The sequence below is a fragment of the Pseudocercospora fijiensis genome (genome assembly GCF_000340215.1).
Source record: "Pseudocercospora fijiensis CIRAD86 unplaced genomic scaffold MYCFIscaffold_1, whole genome shotgun sequence".
Classification (NCBI taxonomy): Eukaryota; Fungi; Ascomycota; class Dothideomycetes; order Mycosphaerellales; family Mycosphaerellaceae; genus Pseudocercospora; species Pseudocercospora fijiensis.
This window is the reverse complement of record NW_006921532.1, coordinates 9,608,593-9,629,689: the sequence shown is the minus strand read 5'-3', so window position 1 is coordinate 9,629,689 and position 21,097 is coordinate 9,608,593. Positions and strand designations below refer to the sequence as shown.

Genomic DNA, 21,097 nt, shown 5'->3' with positions numbered 1-21,097 from the left:
TGTATGTGCGACGCATGCTGGGCTGAGGCTGCGCTCGAGGGCTCCAAGGCAACGGCTGCAAGAGGGCGTTGGTTTGTGACCAGGGTGGTTGGAATACTTAGTTAGCATGGATGCGAATCGATGGTGGAATTGGACACCGGAGACGGTCATCCGGGACGGGACGCGCTAGCCAACTTCAAACGAAGAGTCAAACTGCTTCGCGACGGTAGTAGTCAGAGAGCGCGATGCGGCGCTGCTCCTGCTCCTGCTCCTGCTCCTGCTCCTGCTCCTGCCGGGGGTGCCTGCCAGTGACAGTACTGTACTGTATACATACTGTAGCAGTAGCTGGCGGCCACAGCCTCCGCCCTCCGCCCTCCGCCCTCCGCCTGCGCAAAGCCACCACCATTCTTCACTCACTCACTCACGCGCGCTGCTGCTGCACTGCACTTCGCACTGCTGCCTCGGACCCTCTCACCGGTCGGCCTGCCACAGCGCGCGCCTGCATTGGTTCCGCATGAACTCCTCGTAACAAGCATTCGACGCGCAATCGCTGCAGTCGGCGCTGCAAAACATCACGCTTGCATCAATCCAATCCAATCCAATCCACGCGCCGCCCAGCACTGCGAGCAGAGCAGAGAGCGCGCGTGATTCTCTCGCTCTCCGACGCGCACTATCGATAATCATCTGTGATGTGTGATGGAGCCGTGACATGACACTTGCCCGTCGCATTGGAAACACAACTGACACGCCTTGCACGTCTTGCTTGTTGCGCAAGCGAGCGCCCCTCCGTCGAGTCATCGCGACCCGAGCAGAACAGAAGCTGTCGAGGTGGATAGCAGTATGAGTCGGACGCGGATAGCTGCAGCTTCCCGCTGACCTCGACCTCGCCGGCCCATTTCTAGCGGCAAGGTATCATGTATGCTTGTTGGTAGATGACGGAGGAGCTGCGTGGTCGCTCGATCGAGTATGCAGATGCCTGAAGGGCGGCCTCACGCTTGGCTGTTTGTGTACGATGAGGGAATGAGTAATGCTCTAGCCCACCACCCCACCACCCATCGCAAGCAAGCAAGATAAGCTTCTCAGATCAACGCCTGCCGTTGACATCATCACTCCCGGCATTGTCGCAGCTTCGGAGTTTGGTAATAAGGAGCTCCCGTCGTGAGCATTTGTTGATTATTGGTTGCCTTCCCTTACGTCGTGACAGCCATTGACCCTGTAGCTCGATAAACAAGCAGCTTCGCACAGCGAACATACCTTGTCAGCCATGCCGTGCCGCCAGAGAAAGCCGCAAAGAAAACCGCTGCAGCAACCGTGAAAGATGAGGCGAAGGCCCACGACCAGGCCGATAATAACGGTGCTGTGGCTGCAGATGAAGTCAAGGAAGAGAAAGCTCAGAACGGCGAGCAGGAGTAGAAGTCAACAAAACAGAACCCTCCCTCGAAAAAGCGGAAGGGTGACGACCAGGAGGACGATACTAGCTCTGAAGCTCCGCGTCGGTCTCGTCGAACTGCTGGCTCTAAACAGCAACTTCTGAACTATCTACCATCGAAGGAATGCGGCATTCGAACCGGAACATTCACTGCCAAAGCACTCATTGGAAGTTTTGAATCTACATTTGGTCCAGCGTCTTCCCCACCAGTAGAGACCTCCGAGAGCGAGCAGCGGTACCTGAATCAAGGATGCGCAAGTGCAACAGCGAATCTTGGTTTGCTCCAAAGTAGTCAGTGTGCAAATCTCCCCAATATCAGTCAGATACGAATTGCTCTTGATCAAGCAAGAGCCTTCTGCTAATACCACTCAAGGATTTCGCAATGCTGAGGATCGACTCCGACTGGTACGTGAGGGACCGAGGGACGCATGATGCGTCATGGTCATGATCATTAGTGATGAATAGTGTCCTGTCATACAGCAATGCTGCGGAAGATGAATAGATCGCAACGAGATAGATCACGTGTAGTCGTATACGGCCACGAGCAGCAGACAAATGTTTAGACTCGATCGAAGGAAGCGTCTTGGTTGTTCTTCATGTCTCTGTTCATTATCACTGATCGTCTCTCGACCAGATCGTGGTTGTGGTGCTTCTCTGCAGCGAGCGAACCCGCAGTGGTGGTTCCTCCGGGAAAGCCGCTTGCCGGACCGGACCCATGGCCATGCCTGCTTAATGTCAGACACGCCATGAGGACGGCATTATTGTTGCAGAGTGTTGCTGGACAGACGACCGCAGGTGGATGAGTTATTAAAGGGATCTGGAAGGATCAGCAGCGCGTCGGGTCACATCAAATCGCAAGCTCGAAAGGAGCGCCGCGACGTAGCATCTCAGCGCCATACCTCATCCTCCGAGCCTCACCACCACTGCGCAGGCAGCATTGATCCCCATCGCATCGACTCCGCGCGCTGTACACATGCTCCAGCGCGTCCGCATTGAGTGCCACGCCAGTCGGGAAAGTCCAGTGTGAAGCGCATGTGTGGTGGTCGAGGCGTTGGTGGTGAAGCGTGGCCATGTCGCGGCCGCCAAATGGAAACATGAACGGCTATCCTCGCCCTGGTCAAGCTCAGACTCAAGTGCCCGGAGGCTCCATGAACTCTACTTCGCGACTCGCCACGCCGCAGCTGCACGGCCACCAAAGCAGTGGCAGTAGCAGTCACAATCAGAACCAGCCGCCTTCTTCACCAGGCGCGCCCTCGTCCAACATGTCCCGCGCCGAGCGCTTCGACGACGAGAAGCGGCGCATCATTGAGTCGTGCTTCTCCAAGCTCGACCAGAACGGACAGCTCGCCGAAAGCTACATCACCCATATTCGCATACAGGAGGATGCCCAGTATCCCTCTGCGCCGCCGCCGCCCGAGAGCTCGTCCGAGAATAGGAAACCGCGTCTCATAATCATTGCCGTGCGGTCGACGGGTAGAGTCCGCATGCACAAGGCGCGTGAGAACAACAATGGCAGCTTCAGCATTGGCAAGACGTGGAACATGGAGGAGATGTCCTGCATTGAGTCCTTTGCGAATCCGCCCTCGCCGCCGCAAAGCGAGAAAGAGGCGAATCACCGCGCGTGGGCTGGCTCGACCGGTTTCGTTGTGACCATCTCGAAGCCGTACTATTGGCAAGCTGGAACGAGCAAGGAGAAGGACTTCTTCATCGCCAGCGCAGTCAAGATCTATAGGAAATACACCAAGGGCCAGGTACCGGAGCTCAAAGGCTTTGATGAGCGAGAGAAGAATCAGATCTTGGGCGGCGGCTTCCCAACTACTACAAGCCCTCCCGGTTCACAGCAAATTGGGCCTACAGGCGGACGAATACCGAGCGGCACGCAGCCCCCAGAACCGCTTCAACCCCCATTTGCTCAAAGAGAGCAAAGTCGAGATGGCAGTCGCTATAGAGGGAGCCCAGGTCCTCCGCCAAGCGTCAGTGACCAGAGACCAGACAGTGGACCTTCCAATAGACACCCGTCTGGTTCTCCTGCCCGTTTTGCACCTCCGCCGGCTCTGCGAGAGCCGCGTCCGTTCGCTAGCACTGAACAGATGCGTGTTGCTAGCAGAGATGGACGATCAGATTTCCGGCCTGGCACTTCACCCGCACAGAATGGGTTGCGGTCGCCTTCGGCAGTACACAGAGATGGCAGACCAATTGGGCAGCCTCCTCCTTCTCCTAGAAGAGTAGATAGTCCCGCTCTGGCCCCGACGTCGAGCAATGAGACGGGAGCGACAACATTGAGACCGCAGAGTCCTGGGAGAGGCTTTCAGACCTCCGGCGATGGCACCTATGATCAAAGGAAACCGAATGATACCGTGCCAGCAAATGGTCCGGATCTGTTCCAGTCTGCTCGCCAACGCCATATGAATCATCAGGCAGAACCCGAGCAAACCAAGAGCCCACCGTCGCAATCGCGATTGCCTCCAATCGAAACAACCTCTTACAAACATCAAGGACAAAACGGCGCGCCTAAGCCACCTACAGAGCCTGCCACAGCAACAAGCGAGTCGTCAGCAGGTATTGATCTAGGTGACGCTGCCACTATTGGAGCTCTGACGTCCTTTTGGGGACCTGAACCTAAGGCGGCTGAAGCTCCATCGCAGCCTACTGCACAGCCTCAGGGCCTTGCCACACCTGAAAAGATGAGGAGACGAGGACAAATAGAACCTCGAGATGGCGATTCTGACCTCCGCCCAGCGCCATTGAAAGCTGCCACACCAGAAGCGGCATTGGACAGAACTGACAGCCCCAAAATCGACGAGCCTCCTGAGGTCAAGCCACTGCAAGTCTCGAATAAGTTAGAGACAGAGCGCAGCATACCTGGCGCATTCACTCCTGCCTTGTTGCAGCCCTCTCCCGCTTCAACCCTGCCTGGCACGCCCGATGAAGAAAAACAAGAAGAAGAGCAATTCCGCCCGGGCCTGGGTCCGATGTTCAAGAAGAGAGCGATCGCTGATCGGCTCAAGAAGGCGGCCACTGCTGCCAATGCCTTTAAGCCTAGGCCTGGAGGCGCCGCAGAGAAGATTCTCAAAGCGAAAGCAGAGCGAGATGGCGAACCGGATGGGATTACTGGTGTGGTCCCAAGACCACAGCTGCGCAAACAAGATGAGCCGCCGATGACTCCAGTGGACGCAACGCCGACCGACAGTCTTGCTGTCTCAACGCCTGAACGACCGAAGCTGGAGTCGCCAAAACCTGAGCCTCCGGTTGTTGAGATCTCCTCGCCGCAGTCGCCAGAACAAACGCAAATACCGCCTCCAGAAGATGTGCGCCGAAGTGTAGAGCTTTTCGACGGACCGTCGCAACTCCGCCCCACACCTGATCAGCCAACTGACGAGGAGGAAAGGCTTGAGCAAAGGCAGGTGCGACAAGCACAAGTCAAAATCAAACGAAGAAGTGCCCAGCAAGAGAAGTACCTGGCCGCGCTAGGCATTGATCGCACCTTGCTCGAAGGCAAAGGCTTGGAATTTGAGATGATGTTGACTGATTTTGGCTGGAACGACAATATCTTGCAGCCAAAGCAACTGGCGGCCTTGGAGGTAGATCTTCGGCGGGAGCAAGGACGAGTAGAAGCTGGCTCGTGGTTGTCTCACACAGATGCTGCACGAGAAGAAAGAGTGGCTCAAGTGGAAGGACTACTCGACAAGGCAATCGCCGAATGCGATGAGCTGGAAGGTCTTTTGACCCTATATCATGTCGAGCTGAGCTCCCTCAATGAAGACATTGCGTTCATCGAGGCACAGTCACAAGGTCTACAGGTGCAGTCTGCCAATCAAAAGCTACTGCAGTCCGAGCTACAAAGTCTGGTGGACACGATGTCTCTTGATCGGCGTGTCATGGAGCCTCTACGATACGGCAACCTTTCAGACGCCAGTGGCCTTGAAGAGGTTGAGAAAAGCCTCGTCAGACTATATCAAGCTTTGCTCACAATGGACCCGACAATGCGCTCGAGAGGACAAAATCGACCAAAGTCCAGCTCTGGAGTCGGCGACAACGATACTTCGGCCATGGTTGCTCTTCGCGAAAAGAAGCTCGTGTACGATCGAGAGCTGCACGATTTCTGTCAGCGTCTGCTACAGTTCTTGGATTCTAGATTCATGACATCTATGAACAGTATCAAAGGACGCGTGCTACGACAGGGAGGCGGCACTGGCTTAGCTAAACTGCAACCAGAAGCTTTCTCTGAGGTGCGAAATAGTCTTTGGATGTACAGCCCGCTCTTTTTGTTCGCGAAGGAGCTCAACACTCCCGCTTGGACCACTTTGATGCGCATGTACCAGACGCGTGCCAATCCTTTGTACAAGGATGCGTTTAAGGAAAACGTTCAAAACTGGAAGCGAGCCGCCCGCGCAAGCACAGGTGATGAACCTGAAGTTCTCTTCACCGCGCAGGAGAAGGAAGATCCAGCTGCTGGCGGACTCACATCTACTGCAAGGAAACTCACCGTGAAACGATCAATGACACTAGCCAAGACGCTGCGTGGTACGACTAGTGACAAGCACAACGCATTAGAGCACAGGCAGCCCGGTGCCATAATGCGTTCGCAGGCGTTTGCAGAGGCTCTTAACGAGATGGCGCCACTTGTCAGCCGTGAACAAAACTTCGTTGTCGACCTCTTCCATGCCAACTCAATGGAAACCACTGACTTCATCGATGCTGTGCAATCTGCACCTCCCTCAGCCAGACGGGGTACCAATCTATCCGATCGCAAACCTGTAGAGCCCGATCGTGAGATGGCTCAACATGTGACGGGAGCCATGAATAAAATCTTCGACTTCTTCTTCCCAGAAATGAAAGCCATGCAGGACTGGGCTATGTCGGAAGACCCGATCCAGGGTGTTGGCATCATGGCAAGCCTCTGTAGGCATTACTTTTACTTGCAAGAGAGCAGCCAGGACTATCTACTTCAGCTTATCGATCAACTTCAAGATAGCTTGAAGGTTAGATTCGCCAAATTCGTCGAGGAACAGATTCGCGCCATCGAAGACACCAAAGTCAAGATCAAGAAGCGGAAAGGCGTCATCCAGTTTATGAAGATCTTCCCTCATTTTGCAGCTGCGGTCGAGAATGTCTTTGCTGCCGTGGCAGGCAACGATTATGATGGTCCTGCAGCTTGTGTTATGGACATTCGCATCACACTTGACTCGGCGTACGAAAAGCTTAACCGGACGATGTTTGATAGTCTCAAAGTCATCGCAAAGGAAAGCCCGACAGCACCAGGTGGTAACGTGGCAGGGCAGAAACAGATTCCTGGCGCGGACGATCCCGAGGACAAGGAGATGCTCAACTATCACATCCTTCTCATCGAAAATATGAACCACTACATCGAAGAAGTTGACGATGGCGGACGCGATGGCGTGCTTGCAGAATGGAAGGGACGAGCGCTTCTGGAAAGAGCGGAAGCTCTGGAGGCCTACGTTGGCAGAGTCATTCGAAGGCCTCTCGGAAAGCTTCTCGTAAGTATTGCTTCGCTCAAAAAAATATGGAGCGACACATTACGCTAACACTGTTTGCCACAGGATTTCCTCGAATCTGCTGAATCAATCTTATCCTCCAACCCTGGCAACCCAGCGTCACTATCTTCGCGCCCGACTTACTCTCGCAAAGCCCTGCGCACAGTCATGGCGCAATATGATAGCAAGGAAGTACGGCGCGGCATCGACACATTACGGAAACGAATCGAGAAACATTTCGGTGATGCAGATGAAGAGCAGATCTCACGAGGACTGGTCAACTTTGTATGCAAAGAGTGTGAGAGGAACTATGAAAGAGTGCTAGAGCGTACAGAGACTTTAGTCAGAGATGTCTACCCGCCGAACCAGGAGGGAGAGAAAGATGTCATAATCGACTTTTCAAAGTCAGAGATCCAGGCTGGGTTCAGGAGATGACGAATTAGCGGGCGAGAGAGGGCGGTGCGGAATTTCACTTCTTGCGGTGGACGAACATTATTGCATTGATTGATGATCACGGGCACAACGTAACCAGACGGCAAGCGATCATGTTGATCTCATGGCGGCGCGACTGCATTGTAGATATATATTGGATACCAAACGGCGTACGTGCCGGAGGCGATCTCTTGATATTCTCGTAAGAGAAAATTGTAGCATGTTGATTGTGGTTCGCCATTTTTTGTTTCGTATGCCACTTTGACTTTCCCCATTTTCATCTGTGTTTCTTGCCAGCCTGCCTGTCTACTGCTATTAGTGACGCATCATCCATTACAATCAACAAGCACTTAAGTCCTACTACCTCGCGCCACCACCACCACCACCATGCTAATAAGAAACCAACCACGACCATCACATCAACATCCTAGTCATCACCTTCCTCCCTCTCACCTACAAAGCCAAAGCAGCCATCAAAAGCCCCGCCCCAGCCCCAACAACAGCCGCCCGAGCAGTCGCAACCGCCTGCGCCGCACCCCCCGTAAAACTCACATAAGGAACACTATACGTCTGCGTATGTCCAAACGCATCCGTCGACCGCGTCGTACTCCAACTCGTCGTCAAACTCGCATAGTACGTACTCACTGGAGTGACCTGAAAGGAAAAAAAAAAAGTCAGCGAAAGGGTCTGGAAGGGATGGTTGGAAATGCGTACGAATGTCTGTCTGTTGCCGAATTGATCGGTTTCGGTGGTTGTGGTGTAGGAGACGGAGATGGGGTTTCCGTAGTTTCCTCCGATGACGTTGCCGGGATAGTAATTCCCTTCTCCTCCGCCTCCGGTTTGGATGACCTGGGGGTTGCCGTACTGGTCATAGGAGGTCATGTAGCCGTAGTCGCCGGGGTAGTAGTATGCTCCGCCGGTGGGCACGGGGGTTTGAACGACCTGGGAAAAAAATCAGGGTTAGCGATGTTTGTAAGAGGATGTTGATTTTGGGACCCGTAGTACTTGGGGGTCGCCGTTTTGGTCGAATATGGTGGTGTAGACCAATTCGTAGCCATTTCCTCCATCGCCGTAGACGCCCGTTGGATTGACGTAGCCGTTGTACGTTGGCGTTGGGTAGAAGTTGCCGCCAACGATGCCGCCGTTCTGGAAGTTACAGGTTTGCGTCCATTGCAGGACTTCTGGAGGGAGAGGATCAGAAGGCGCTTCACATGATGCTAGACGGGATGTGACGATGCTTACCATTGTAACCATGATTGTTGAATGCATGGTTATTGTTGCTGTTGAGATAGTTGGGGTCTTGTAGGATGCAGCTGTTGCATTGTGGGATGTAGTTGGCGGCATTCTGTGCGCTGCAAATGCAATTGACGTAGTTCTGGTCTACAGAGTCATTGTTGTCGGCTTGGCTGTATTGATCATCGCAGTTCTTCATCAAACAGTTAGTTTATCGATTGAGTGGTCAAAAGAGGTAGGTCACGTACTCTTGATTGATCAAGTAATGGCTGACACGTTGAGCGGCATTGCTGTGGAATGTCGATGTCTTCAACTCGCGACTGGGCAGCAACGTGCACGAGAAGACTTGCTGCTCCAAGCAAGAGTCGAGAGTTGAGCATCGTGGCTATGGGGGGGACTGCCGCGGACAATCAGACGATGTGTGAGAAGCAGAAGATCTCACTTTGGCCTGCGACTGTTTGTTTCGGCGGTGAGTGAGACGTCGAGCAGAAAGAATGAAGAATCCAATATATCCTTCCTCGAACTCATGCTGGACGGGTTCTTATGTGACTACAGCGTCTTCGGATCTCCAACCCATGGTCTTCGGACTTCAAGATATGTGTCCGGTGACGCGCAAGTCGGTTTGTCCGCTGAAGGAGTCGCGTTGTTGAAGAACCACTTCGATCTGCTTCTCTGGAGGTATGAGCCGTGTCTGTTTCAGAGCCTTGGCAGAGAATGTCGCTCGGCTCCAACAGATCATGCAGGCAGGCTTCATACCAATTCTGACACACGCGTATCGCAACTTGATATGGCATGGCATGGCATGGCCTCCATACACATATTCTTTCCCAGCAGTGGCAGAGCCGTGCATCCAAGATGCGAACTTTATGGACAACGGCGGGCAGTTTGGTGGTACTGCGATTTGCTAGTCGCTTATACTCAGGTTTGGTCGGTTGTTGACATAGTCGACGATGACTGTCCGTAGAACACGAGTACCGAGGAATGAGTTTCAGAATCTGCAACTGCGGGCAATTGTCTCTGCAGTGCCGTTCTGCGCAAGCAAGACCGTCAGTGTATGTTCAAGCGAAAGACTCGTGACAGGGCATCCTGGTCTTCGGTCCGGACATTTGGATGACAGCACAGTGACTTCCGTGCTTGGCGACACCTGCAGCGGCCTGACCCAAGGCCGTAGCTATTTTCCGAAGGCCTCAATATGTTCCGAATGAGTTGTTCGGAATGAGTTGTTCAGAATGAGTGGTTCAGAATGAGTGAGTGGTTCAGAATGAGTGGAGTTCCGCTGCGACGCATGAGGCGGCTTCGATGTGACATGGCGTGAGCCATCATATACGTCTGGTGTATCTATCATTTCTACATTGATTGTGCAGTATCACGAAGACGGCAGCTTGCCATCTGGAGCAGGACGTCATTACTTATTATTACTGCTGTCGCGCAGGCTGCGCAGCTTCAGCTTGTGCTTTAGAGTCAGCCGGTTTCACGTTTCCATCAGCCGGGCCAGCTTTCTTGCCTTTGCCACGAGAATGACCACCTCGACCTCTATTCTTCTTAGAGGCTCTCGCAGCTGCAGCTGCCGCGCGTTGTTCGGCCTCTTGCACCCTAGCGCTCTCTTTGTTCCACCACTCTTGGAACTCTTGCTCAGCTTGAATGTCTTGAAGATCTCGGGGCGCGACGGCTTCCTTGATAATGTCTTTCTCGAGTTGCTGCTGAGCCACGATCTCCGACATGCTGAGGCCCCAATCAGCCTCCTCAATTGGTTGATGTCGGACTGAACGTGGGACGGGCTGAGAAGGAGACTGAGCAGCGCTGTTGGCCTGCTGCTTGCCTTTCCCAGGCAGCGATCCAGCCGACGGCGAAATTGGCTTCGCACCCAGGCCATCTCCTCCTGGCGTGGTACTTGTACTCATCGTTGACTTTGAAGGTTTGGGGTTTGCCACCGTTTGTCGCATGGTCAACTGAGGTGCGCTTGGTGAGCGTGAGGCGGCGCGTTTTGAGTCCGCTGCAGATGCCTCGCTTTGAAGAACGTCCTTCAATCCAGGTCGCTTCTGTGCCGAGACTGTTTGCCACGAGAAAGGCTTTGGTGACGACCCAGTGCCGCCAGATAATGTCAGCGACTCAACTTGGCCTTGCTGTTGAGAATGCATCATCCTCTTGCGATCTTTCTGACTCATCTTTGGCGCAGGTAAGTTGAACGGTTTAGGTACGTCTTGGGTGAGCTGTTTCGAAGCATTGGCTAGGCCAGAAGTCAACGAAGAGGTTCGAGTCGTGGCCGCTTGTGCCATGATATCTTTCATGGCTGACTTGGACGACAGCGGCGTCAAGCTCCACGGCTTCGAAGGATCAACGACATGTGCCTTACCCGCGATCTCTGGGGACTTGGGTGTTCTGGGAGTGACTGATCCCGATACTGCTACCTGCGGGGCGAGTTTGGGCGAAGGGAGTGCTTTACCCCTGTTGTCGAACCATGACTCTTCATCTTGCAAGCTGGTACCTAGCGCTTGGACACCATTCCTGGCTCTGATCGAAGGCGAAGTTTGCGGTGACCTTGCGGATGATGCAAACTCCTCATCCATCTCAAACATCATGTCTTTCGACGATGGCTTCGCCTTGAGCGATGGCTGTTCATGCTCAACTTCATGCCTGACAACCTGCGAGGAACGTCGACGGTTCTTCGACTGCGTCGGCGATGTTGAGATCTCTTCGCCGAAAGAACCTGGCGCAAAAATGGCCATGTCCTGGAACTTTGAGCGGAGCGTGACTGTGTCAATCTTTCTGCGCCGGCTGGCATCCATTGCTGCAGCGAGCTCTGGGTTTCGTTCGTGAAGCAGCAGCTCCGCTCTGCCACTTTTAGCGAAGGGCATGGATGCCAGTTGATTCGCTCGAATGACTTCGTCAAGCTCCTCTAGCAGGTCCGGATCCAGCTCATTCAGATGATGGCCTTGCAACATAGCTTCAAGATTGAGACAAATGTAGTCCAAGGCTGCGTCTTTGAACTCATGCACGGAGCACGGAGCTATGGCATTGAGAAGGCCGCACACATTTCGAGCATGGACGTAATGTCCGATGACCTGTTGCGAAATTTGCGATAATCTGTCCAGCATGAGCTCGTTCGCACAACTCATCACATCGGTTACGGTATCCAGGAAGTCATCAACAGATGGGCTGACGACGTCGTCGAAGAGTTCAGCGCCAGTATCGCAGTAGATGTGACGCAGGACCAACTTGAACGTGCTGGAGCTCACATGTTTGAGGTCCACGTTGACGTGCTCAGCATTTGAGCGCCCAGCAAGCCATCTGCCACCCGCGCGTCCCATGAAAAGACCATGGAAGAATGGACAACGAGCGCAGACTAGAGCGCTATGTACTCTGATTTCGTCATCCTCAAGCTGGACAAGTATATCGCCATCGTGAAAGAATGCGGGATCCAGGAAGGCTACCTCAAGATCCTTATCGAGACCAGGTCGCGGCTCAACCATCTGTCTCACAGCAGGTTCCAGTAGTGACAGCTCAAGCTTGGACGCAATCCTCATCAACTCCGCGCGCACTTGGCGATAGGAGTATGCCATTCTCGGTGCACTTCTGACGAAGTTCCAGAAATCCACAAGTGAATCTGTGTAGAGATACAAGGCAAGGTCAACAACTGTCAGGATGTCCACGCCCTGAAACGTGACCACGAGCTTGCCATGGATGTCGAGTTCCGATCTCAGTAAGTCTTCCACGGTAAAAGTGGTTGTTTCGCAGAGATCTCGGAATCCACGTCTGAGAATGCGGCTTCTGGCCGTCAGGAGAAATCGGTGGACGGGAATCTTGAGCTCTGACGAGGTAGTCGCAAGGAATGCGTCACATTTGGTATCGTCAATCACATCCTTTTGTGTTTCCAGTAACGCAGCCAGTTGAACATCGATATCCACACTTCCAATAATGGCTTTCTTCATTGAAGACAACTCACTGGGCTTCTTATTGCTTTGCCAGAATCGGGGTCGCATGTCGTCGCTATCGCTGTCATCCCTGGCTAGGCCTCGTAATGATAGCAGAGAGAACATGTCATTCCACAGAGTCGCATCCTCAACGATGACTTGCGTTTTGAGGACATCACAGTCATGGCGGATAGCAGAATAGGCGCCGTGTCCCGAGGCACGTACTGCAAGAATGCGGGTAAGTCCAGGGACGCGTGAGAATTTGTAGTCCTTAGGCTTATACGCAGTGCCTAAAGCGGTGGTATCCTTCGGACTGGCGCGCTTGCTTCGTTTCCAGACGCTTCCCTCGGCTGTGGAGAGGATGATGCTGCCATCGGTGTCAAGTGCCACGTCGCGAGCGGCCATGTTGTTCTTTTTTGGAGACCAGATCCGTTGTGGCTGGCCAATGGCACTGCGAATCTTCCCAGGATTGCTTGTGGATCCGCTCGCCTGGTTGTCCACGCGTTGACCTATTGATAACGTAAAGACCTCGCCACGGCTTGACACAGCACAAATGTTGTCCCCTTCAGCCGTGATTTTCGTAATCCTGTTTGGCGCAGAATCATAATTGGTGACCAGGAAGCTCTGCTTGAGGAAATAGTTTGAGAACCCATCCAGAGGAAAGGCTATCTTGGCATAGCCATAATTTGCGAAAACCCAGACATCGTTATTGTCTAATAGACATATGGTAGCCCGATCGATGGCACAAGCGGCTGCTATTGGCGCTGCGAATAATGATGCAGCCACCTTCCGAGGCGTGGTCTGCATCTCGAGAGAGCGAGCATCAGAATCCACAATTCCCAATTGTCCCTCATTCTTGCCGAATGTGAAAAGCGAGGTCGAAGTATGCGCCACTGAATGGATTCTTGAAGCTGCAACTCCAGTCACTGTCTCTCTTTTCAGAGGCCCGAAGATCTGTCGCGGAAGAACACTGATGGCCTCGTCTTCGCTCGGTAATTTCGGAAGGCTGTAGCCAAGCTGGCCAAAGCCATTCTGACCCCATGAGTAGCAGTCTCCATCGTCAGTAAGCGCCAATGTGTGGTTTTGGCCCAAGGCCACAGTAGCAACACGCTTGCCAGCAAGACCGCCGCCCTCTACACAGACAAAGTGGAATCGAGTGCGCTCGTCGCCTGTGCCAAGACGACCACCTTGGCCATGGCCACATATGTACATGTTCGAGACACCATCGGTGGTCAGCACCGCAGTATGCAGCTTGGACATAAAGACATCCTGTATCACAATAGGCCTCGAGCGGACTACCCATGGGATATCTTCGATCCACATGCCAGGCGTGTTTGCTGCCCTAGGTATGTATGCTGGATTATGCGACGACCATTTGAGCTCGTGCTCGCGCAGATGGTCCTCAAAGAATCGGCGCAGGAGATGCTCTGGGCGCCGCAGATTGATACGTTCGGGAAACTGGCGATCGTCCTGATCTCCCAGGCCAAGATTTGAGTTTTTGCCGGAGCCAAAGGAGAACAAATCACTGCCATTGACTTCCTCGAAGGATATTTTGGATGGCTCATCGGAAGCATCGCCATCTCCACTGTCGCCTATGGCGTGATCATCGTCACTGGCATCCGATCCGGGCCTAGGCCTCGACACAGGCCGCAAGGTCCTATCCCGGATGGTGGCTGCATACAGGTCTAGCGGACCAAGTCCTTCTCTGTCCTTGACCTTGACAAGCTGATTGACCTGATGACCAGTCCTGCCAAATGCAGATCCCGCATCGCGCTCCAAAATCAGCCTAGCTATTGTAATGTTTCCAAAGTAGAAGGCGCGGTGCAAAGCAGTCCACCCATTTTCAAGATCTTGCGAGTAGAGGTCAATGTAAGGGTGGTCTATGAGAGCCGTTGCGAAGGCGAGAGCACTTTCCGATGCAGAAGATGCCGCATGATGCAGCAGTGTCCGTCCAAGCGCATCCCGGTGGTTTATATCAGCCTTGCTCAGAGCCACGGCGCCGCCAGCTGGCGATTTGGGTGTCGGAACTCTACGATTTCTTGTCGCAAGGCTCGGAGAGAGACCATGCTCCGGACTGCCTATGAGAGGCCCGATTCCATGCTGTTGCGCCGCTCTTGGCACCTGAGGTCTGGCATTGTGAGCCGCGCCCTCCAAGAACCTCTCGAATGACGCGAAGTCATCTTCATAGAAGAATTTCCACAGATGGCTGCTCATAGGCCGCAGGATGGGCGCCGGGGAGGAGTTCCCGGAGACTTTGTACTGCACCCGCTGTGACTGCGACGAGTCACGGCTTGTTTAAGGTGCGATACGAAGCGCGGGAAGAGTCTTCGTGCGGTGATCGGTGCTTCGTTCGTTGCGTAGTCGCTCGTGCGGAGGAGTGATTATGGCTAGGATGCGATGTGTCAGTCGTCGCGTCTTCGTGTGGCGTTCGTGAGTCGATATCGGCTTTGTGGATTGTGTGTTCGATGCAGACAAGGTGATCGAGTGTGACTGGACTACGTGCAAGCAATGAGTCCCTGAAGCCGTTGCTTGGATGTTCGTGTCCTCGTTGTGGATGCGCGGCCTTTGTAGCATGCCGTCACCGTCACCGATCCAATAAGAGGGGCCTCGGGATGCTTTGGCCCTTCACTCACGTCCAATCCCATGGCCATGTGCGACGAACACAGCCATTGTATGAGCTCGGGCACTTTCACAAGCAATACAACATCTTCTTCCGAGAATCGCAAGATGGCTACCATGTGCCCGATCGCAGCAAAGTCCGACGTACTGCAGAAAGAAGAGGCCATGGCAACAAGCAGCTGCAGCTCGCCGATGCAATTGTCCATTCTGATTTGGCATCTAACCACCACGGCTTATACAATTGCCGCTTAGTACTTACAACCTGAAGGTCCTCCATGCAAATCGCAGCATAACATGACATGTCCTCTATCCCTTACCTGATGCTGCATGCATCTATCTCCACTGTGATGCACTCGTTTCAGTCCTGCAACGCCTTCTGGTTATGCTGCCCAAGCATACCATGCCAATAATAGTCGAGTCAAACGCCTTGCTAAACGGGACACTTATCAAAACACACCCACCGGGCTGGACTGAAGAACATCGAATGCTTATTAGATGTTGTCTTGAGGGAAGATGAATGGCTCTTCGTCCTCTTCATCCTCGTCCTCTTCGTGAATCTGTGGACTGTCTGAGCCGCCAGAAGCTCCGGAGGCGCCTGTCACCTCCTCGGCAATGCTGTGTGTCGAGAGACGTGAGCGAACATAGGGTGCATGCGCAAGCGCGCGAGACGGCGAGGAGGATGTGGATAGGCCGGGAACGTTCGACAGACGTCGACTCGGTGGTGTTCCAGATGTTTGTAGGAGAGAGGAGGAACTCATAGCGTCATCCAGCTGTGCCTGTCCGCTGATCTTGCCACTATATTTCGCCAAGTTGATGGTATTGTCACGCGACACAGGCCGCGAGTGGAAGCTCGGAAGGTCCTTAGCACTTTCCACCTGCGAAATGAAGGAGGCAATGTCCATTTCGTCGGTTTGAGCACTCCCAGAGCTGCCCGGTGTACCTTCGTTAAGCTGGCCAGAGCGGTCCTTGGACGAGTGGCTGGCGCGGCCGGAGCTGACATTGCTTTCGCCAGCCTTGCTTCCTTGTGTAGTAAAGCGTCTGTTACGGTTAGCGAAGCTGCTGCTGTACCGGTGCACCGGCGCTGGTTTCGGTGATGAAGAGCCGGAGGAAGCGATGGCCGTCTCGCTCGGGATTGAAGGCGCGCGGAGAGCCTGCTGTGGTAGCGTGTTCAATGATACGCGCCTGCCAGAGGATGTCCCGAGTCTGGACGATAGGGACTCTGCTCGGCCCAGAGACGTGCTCGGTGATGGCGACGGTCTGGGAGAGGATGCCAGCGAGCCGGCTTTGAATGGCGGGTTCTTCACCAAACTAGACGGCGTCGACCTTCCAGCCTCCACATCTCGGATTGCTCTTGTGCGATCCGTGTCATTCCTGTCATCGTCCATGACCCGTTGCTTCAGCTCAGTCACCGGCGATGCGCGTTTTCCGGACGCATGGAAAGTGCCGAGACTTCCGTATGCGCCCACGCGAGCTCTCTGTTCAGTGGCTCCGACAGCCAAGCCACTGAGCTGCACACGCGCCTGTTCGCTGCGAGCACCGGGCAATGACCGACCTGCTGGCATCGTCGGGATTCCTTCGTCCAGGCCCAGGAAGCGAGAACTCAGCAGTGCTTCGGAGTCAGCAACATTGAATTCGCAGTTCGTGCGGTATTCGACAGAGACGGCGAGTGGTCCTGACCGGCAGAGTAGCGGAGGGACTCGATAGCGTTCGACAGTGGCATCAGAGTCGTGCTCAGCCCGACACAGTGGCGAGTACAAAGAGTCCGGCTGAGCATACGACAGGTCATGGCCCTGCTTAATTCTGAACCTCAGTCTCAAGGCTTGGTGGCTGCCCGGCTGCCTGGTAAGCTTGCGATAAAACTTCCATGCTGGCAGCAGACGTGCGAAGCTATACAGAGACCTGAAAAGCACGACACCTTTTTTATACACGTTCGGGAGCGCATCATTCAGTTCTGATGTGGTATGGTTTGCCAAGTCGCCGAGCTCCACTGTCCATCGTTCCAGGATAACTTCGCAAAGCCTTCCGCCATTTCTGTTCGTACGTGGACTGGAATCGGCCGAGGACCCAAGGGCATGTGCTACGTCCCAACGTTTCCCAAACTCATCCACAATGATCAATGTCTGACTCTGCGTCAGATGGGATGTGTCGACATACACCTCAATCACAAGTGGCGGTGGTCGCTTTTCTGACAAATCGGTTCTTCTCCAAGGTTGCAGATCATCGACAAGGACGTCTGTGTCATCGAGGACTACATTGAACTAACATTCGAGTTAGCAGAGGAAGCTACACGTGCGCACAAGTGGCACGGAAAGACAAGACAGAAGGCTATGCTCGGTGGAAGATCATCCAAGTCCAGGTAAGCTTGCATTGTTCTTCTGTGCGACATTGTGTGCAGCAGCATTATTGCAATTCGGTACAAGGCCAGGATGAAACGACAATTGATATGTTCATCGCTCCACGGGAATGAACGTTTTTCATGAATGCTGTCCCCATACACCAGGGAGACCTTTACTTACCCATCTGTTCTGCTTGATCTCCTTGTGCTTGTTGACCACCTGAGGCAGGTTCGCTCGTGAGGAGCAAATGGTCAATGCTGCTTTCGAATGAAAATGCTGTGTACCAAGATCAGCACGATGACCTTTCTGGATATCCCGGCGCCTTGTCCGACTCCTACCTGTATTATTTGGTTCAGTTTGGTTGTCTCTCTGTCCAAGCTTCCAGACGGAGCTTCAGTACGCGTGCTGTCTGCGGTGTCGTCCACCGCAGTCTTCTCGGTGTAGGATGCGAGGTCGACACTTGATCGCGTTCGTTGGGGCGGTCGATCTCTCGAGTTATTGGTTCGCTCTGGATTGGTGGAGGGATTGCTCGCAGCAGAAGCGCTGCGAGGCGATGGTCTCGGGTGCTGATGCATGGCTTGTGACTGCAGGCAGCAGTGCGGCAAGAGTGTAGGATGTGGCTCTGCCCGTCTGCCACAGCAGAGTGGGATAATCGGGTTGCTGTTACGACGAAGTGGTTGTAGACCTGGATGGACTACCGGGCTGCTCCATGATAACGCGGCCTTCCCAATAGCGGCACGTGTGTAGACTGCTCTGGAGAGTAGGCAATGCCTTGAGACGGTCTCGCAGATGACTGGGCGGCCTAGGTAGAAGAGGCCATGGTCGTCACTGAGGCACCAAGCTGCAAGCACACGCGCGGTCCAGCTGGCTGGTGCTGGAGACAAGGCACACGCGCTACAGACTGAGCAAGACGCGTGGTGCAGAGATGGGCAGCAGCAGCGAGTGCTTCCAGAGGGAAGGGAGGGACTATGGCCGCTGTCAACGGTGGGAGGCCAGCAGGACAGCAGGACAGCAGCAGTCAGAAGCTCGTGCGTGACGCGATGAGCTGCCTGACCTCCCCGGGAAAGGTTCGTTGCTGCGAGGGGGGGGAGAGGAGAGTCTCGCAGTGGGAGCAAGCGACAAAGGATTGGTCCCTACAAGGCCCTACAAGGCCTGATTTGCTCACCCGGCAGAATGATAGATAATAATGTCGGTCAGGATGATTTGCTGGCGTTGATCGTACTTATCGTGACGATTGCGAGTGCGCCGGCTTCGATGGAGGAGCGGAGCGGAGCTTGGAGCCGATCGGGATGACTTCGCTGCGCTAGAACTAAATTGCTCTCGGCATCATGCCGGGCCGGGCCGGGCCGCGACTCTCCAAGCAGATTATTGTCTCCTGTATCAGTGTGTACCGTATTACACTGCATGACACGCCACCGCACCATACAGTGAACATCTTCACGTGCAAATCATCATCACTGCACGATATTCTACAGTTCACGTTCAGCCTTCTACCTGCGGCTGCGTGAATGGCACGAATCCAGCATATCCGTTCGCAACGCACCTCTGCAGTTCTGCGATGTATCCGCTCATGCCTCCGAAGTAGAATCTCAGGCATCTTCTCTTGCCCGGAATGTTCGCACCGAAGATCCAGTTCTCAGCGGCCTTCCAAAACAGACTGCGCGCGGCCAACTCTTCGCACAACTTGGCCCACTGCTGTTCGCCCTCGTACGTCGTCTCCACCACCCGTACCCCAGAATTTTCAGCTCTCTCGATGCTCTCGGCAATGAAGTCAACCTCGCTCTCAATTGCCGGCGGCTGATTCGTGAATGGACCTTTGGGCCCGTTCACCATCCCGAAGTTTGGCACTGGCGAGAAAGCGAGAACGTTAGCAAGCACTTATATCAATGGAACACATCTGCTTCGAGTTGCCTTACTGTCGGGAACAAACATGCCCAAGTTCGAAGTCGGCCCGTCCTTCCAGAGCTCTGCGAGTGAGATTCCGTTCCTCCCTCGCATCGTCATCCTCTGGTAGTTACCCTCCACTGCGTCAAATCCTGTCGCCAGAATTATCACGTCTAATTCGTGAAGGACCCCATCCTCCGTTCGAATGCCCTTGGCTTCAACTTGCTTGATTGGATTCTCCTTCAGGTCGACAATGTCGACATTTTCACGATTAAATTGCTCAAAATACTTCTGGTTGTTGGAAGCATTACCATCGCAAAGCGGCCGTCGAGCATAGACATCGTAAGGCTTCAACTTCTTGGCCTTGACGGGATCGTTCACAATCTCGTCAATCTTTGAACGAATGAACTCGCAAGCACCCTCGTTGGCCTCGGGATTGCTCGTTATATCATTGAAAGTGCCAAACATGAAACGAAAGCCATTGCCGCGGTCCCAGTTTTCTTGAAAGATCCGCTGGCGTTCGGCCTCATCGACATCATTGTACGAGATCCTACTTTCTTCAAATCCGAACGCGGTGATGGAGTTCCTGACTGTGTTCCAGATCTGGTCGTAATTGCTGTTTACCCACTCTCGATACTCAGGCGTGACTTTCTTGTCGCCTGAAGGGACGCTGTACTGCGGATGGCGCTGGAACGACAGCAAGGACTTGGCCTGGCTGCCAATCTGCGTTGACATCTGGCGTTAGAGCACGAATTCCCACCTGTCTGGAATCTGTGGAGACGTACCTCTGTGATAACTTGCACTCCGGTCGATCCATTTCCAATAACACCCACCCTCTTGCCTTCTAGTGCAAAGTCTTTCGGCCACTTCGCAGTATGGTGTACCTGAAATCAAAGAATAATCAGTCACCAGATCCAACAATCAAAACGGCGAATCGTACGCACGTCGCCTTGGAAATTGCTGAGACCAGGTATATCCGGAATATTCTGCTTCGACAAAAGTCCTAAGCAAGTCACCAGGTAACGAGCATGGACCTTCGATCCACCACTCAGCTCGATATTCCAACCCTTACGACCATCATCCCAATCCGCACCCAGCATTTGCGTATTAAACCGCATATCCTTCCGAAGCCCATACTTATCCGTAACATGATTAAGATACTTCAACACCTCAGGCTGCTTAACATAATGCTCCGGCCTATATTTCTCATCCAAGTCAGCAACTCCCTCACCAATCACCCAAAATCTCTCTCTGACAGACAAACAAACCATGGATAACTCTCCAAATCCTCCTTATCCCAGCTATATCGATAAACATAGCTTTCCGTATCCGACATCGCACCAGGGTAAAGATTCCAATACCTGTTTACAAATCAACATCCCATGCCCTCCCCCCCAAAAAAAACTTTCAGTAGTATCCATACCACGTCCCTCCTACATCCCCAGCCTGATCAACCACCAGACATTTCAATCCCAAATTCCGCAATCGATAAAGCATATAGATGCCTCCGAAACCCGCTCCCACGATGACGGCGTCAAAGGATTCGGGAGAAGTCATGATGATGATGAATGGGGGAAGAAACAACAAAAAGATTTGGGATGAAAGCAAAAAGTACTGGGGAGAGGATGTATCTCTTCTGTAGAACTTTTATATAGATTTGCTGCTATATATGTTAAAAGAGCTTGAAGGTCTTCTTGGAATGGAAGATCGTGCCCTGCCCTGCCCTGCCCTCGGGTGAGCTACGAGAGGGGTAGGGTAGGGTAGGGCAAGACGATCCAG

The 21,097-nt window shown here is 53.5% G+C and overlaps 6 protein-coding genes across 6 annotated transcripts; 2 read left to right on the top strand and 4 right to left on the bottom strand.

Annotated features, from left to right (window-relative positions):
* Nucleotides 1-2,652: 2,652 nt before the first annotated feature.
* On the top strand, nucleotides 2,653-7,338 carry MYCFIDRAFT_104310 (uncharacterized protein; the record flags this gene model as incomplete). The annotated part of the gene is made up of 3 exons (XM_007923795.2): nucleotides 2,653-3,633; nucleotides 3,826-6,906; nucleotides 6,970-7,338. Coding segments are annotated over 3 exons (4,431 nt in total), but the record flags the coding sequence as incomplete, so codon positions are not given.
* MYCFIDRAFT_170775 (uncharacterized protein) lies at nucleotides 7,257-9,322 on the bottom strand (the record flags this gene model as incomplete). Its single annotated transcript, XM_007923794.1, has 14 exons — nucleotides 7,257-7,456; nucleotides 7,503-7,624; nucleotides 7,659-7,699; nucleotides 7,745-7,762; nucleotides 7,793-7,860; nucleotides 7,899-8,277; nucleotides 8,332-8,540; nucleotides 8,569-8,680; nucleotides 8,705-8,761; nucleotides 8,813-8,888; nucleotides 8,915-8,953; nucleotides 8,985-9,081; nucleotides 9,119-9,197; nucleotides 9,227-9,322. The coding sequence occupies 14 exons, from the start codon at nucleotides 9,320-9,322 to the stop codon at nucleotides 7,257-7,259; spliced, it is 1,593 nt and encodes a 530-aa protein (XP_007921985.1).
* Nucleotides 9,323-9,355: 33 nt separating this feature from the next.
* Nucleotides 9,356-9,739, top strand: MYCFIDRAFT_170774 (uncharacterized protein; the record flags this gene model as incomplete). The annotated part of the gene is made up of 3 exons (XM_007923793.1): nucleotides 9,356-9,475; nucleotides 9,513-9,689; nucleotides 9,719-9,739. 3 exons carry the CDS (start codon nucleotides 9,356-9,358, stop codon nucleotides 9,737-9,739), a joined length of 318 nt encoding a protein of 105 aa, XP_007921984.1.
* Nucleotides 9,740-9,983: 244 nt separating this feature from the next.
* On the bottom strand, nucleotides 9,984-14,693 carry MYCFIDRAFT_126382 (uncharacterized protein; the record flags this gene model as incomplete). The annotated part of the gene is made up of 2 exons (XM_007923792.1): nucleotides 9,984-10,387; nucleotides 10,460-14,693. The coding sequence occupies 2 exons, from the start codon at nucleotides 14,691-14,693 to the stop codon at nucleotides 9,984-9,986; spliced, it is 4,638 nt and encodes a 1,545-aa protein (XP_007921983.1).
* A 1,979-nt stretch (nucleotides 14,694-16,672) lies between these two features.
* MYCFIDRAFT_18060 (uncharacterized protein) lies at nucleotides 16,673-17,269 on the bottom strand (the record flags this gene model as incomplete). Its single annotated transcript, XM_007921468.1, has 1 exon — nucleotides 16,673-17,269. A coding segment is annotated over one exon (597 nt), but the record flags the coding sequence as incomplete, so codon positions are not given.
* Nucleotides 17,270-18,916: 1,647 nt separating this feature from the next.
* Nucleotides 18,917-20,875, bottom strand: MYCFIDRAFT_26387 (uncharacterized protein; the record flags this gene model as incomplete). Its single annotated transcript, XM_007921559.1, has 6 exons — nucleotides 18,917-19,281; nucleotides 19,351-20,041; nucleotides 20,104-20,202; nucleotides 20,263-20,508; nucleotides 20,583-20,679; nucleotides 20,742-20,875. The coding sequence occupies 6 exons, from the start codon at nucleotides 20,873-20,875 to the stop codon at nucleotides 18,917-18,919; spliced, it is 1,632 nt and encodes a 543-aa protein (XP_007919750.1).
* Nucleotides 20,876-21,097: the final 222 nt, after the last annotated feature.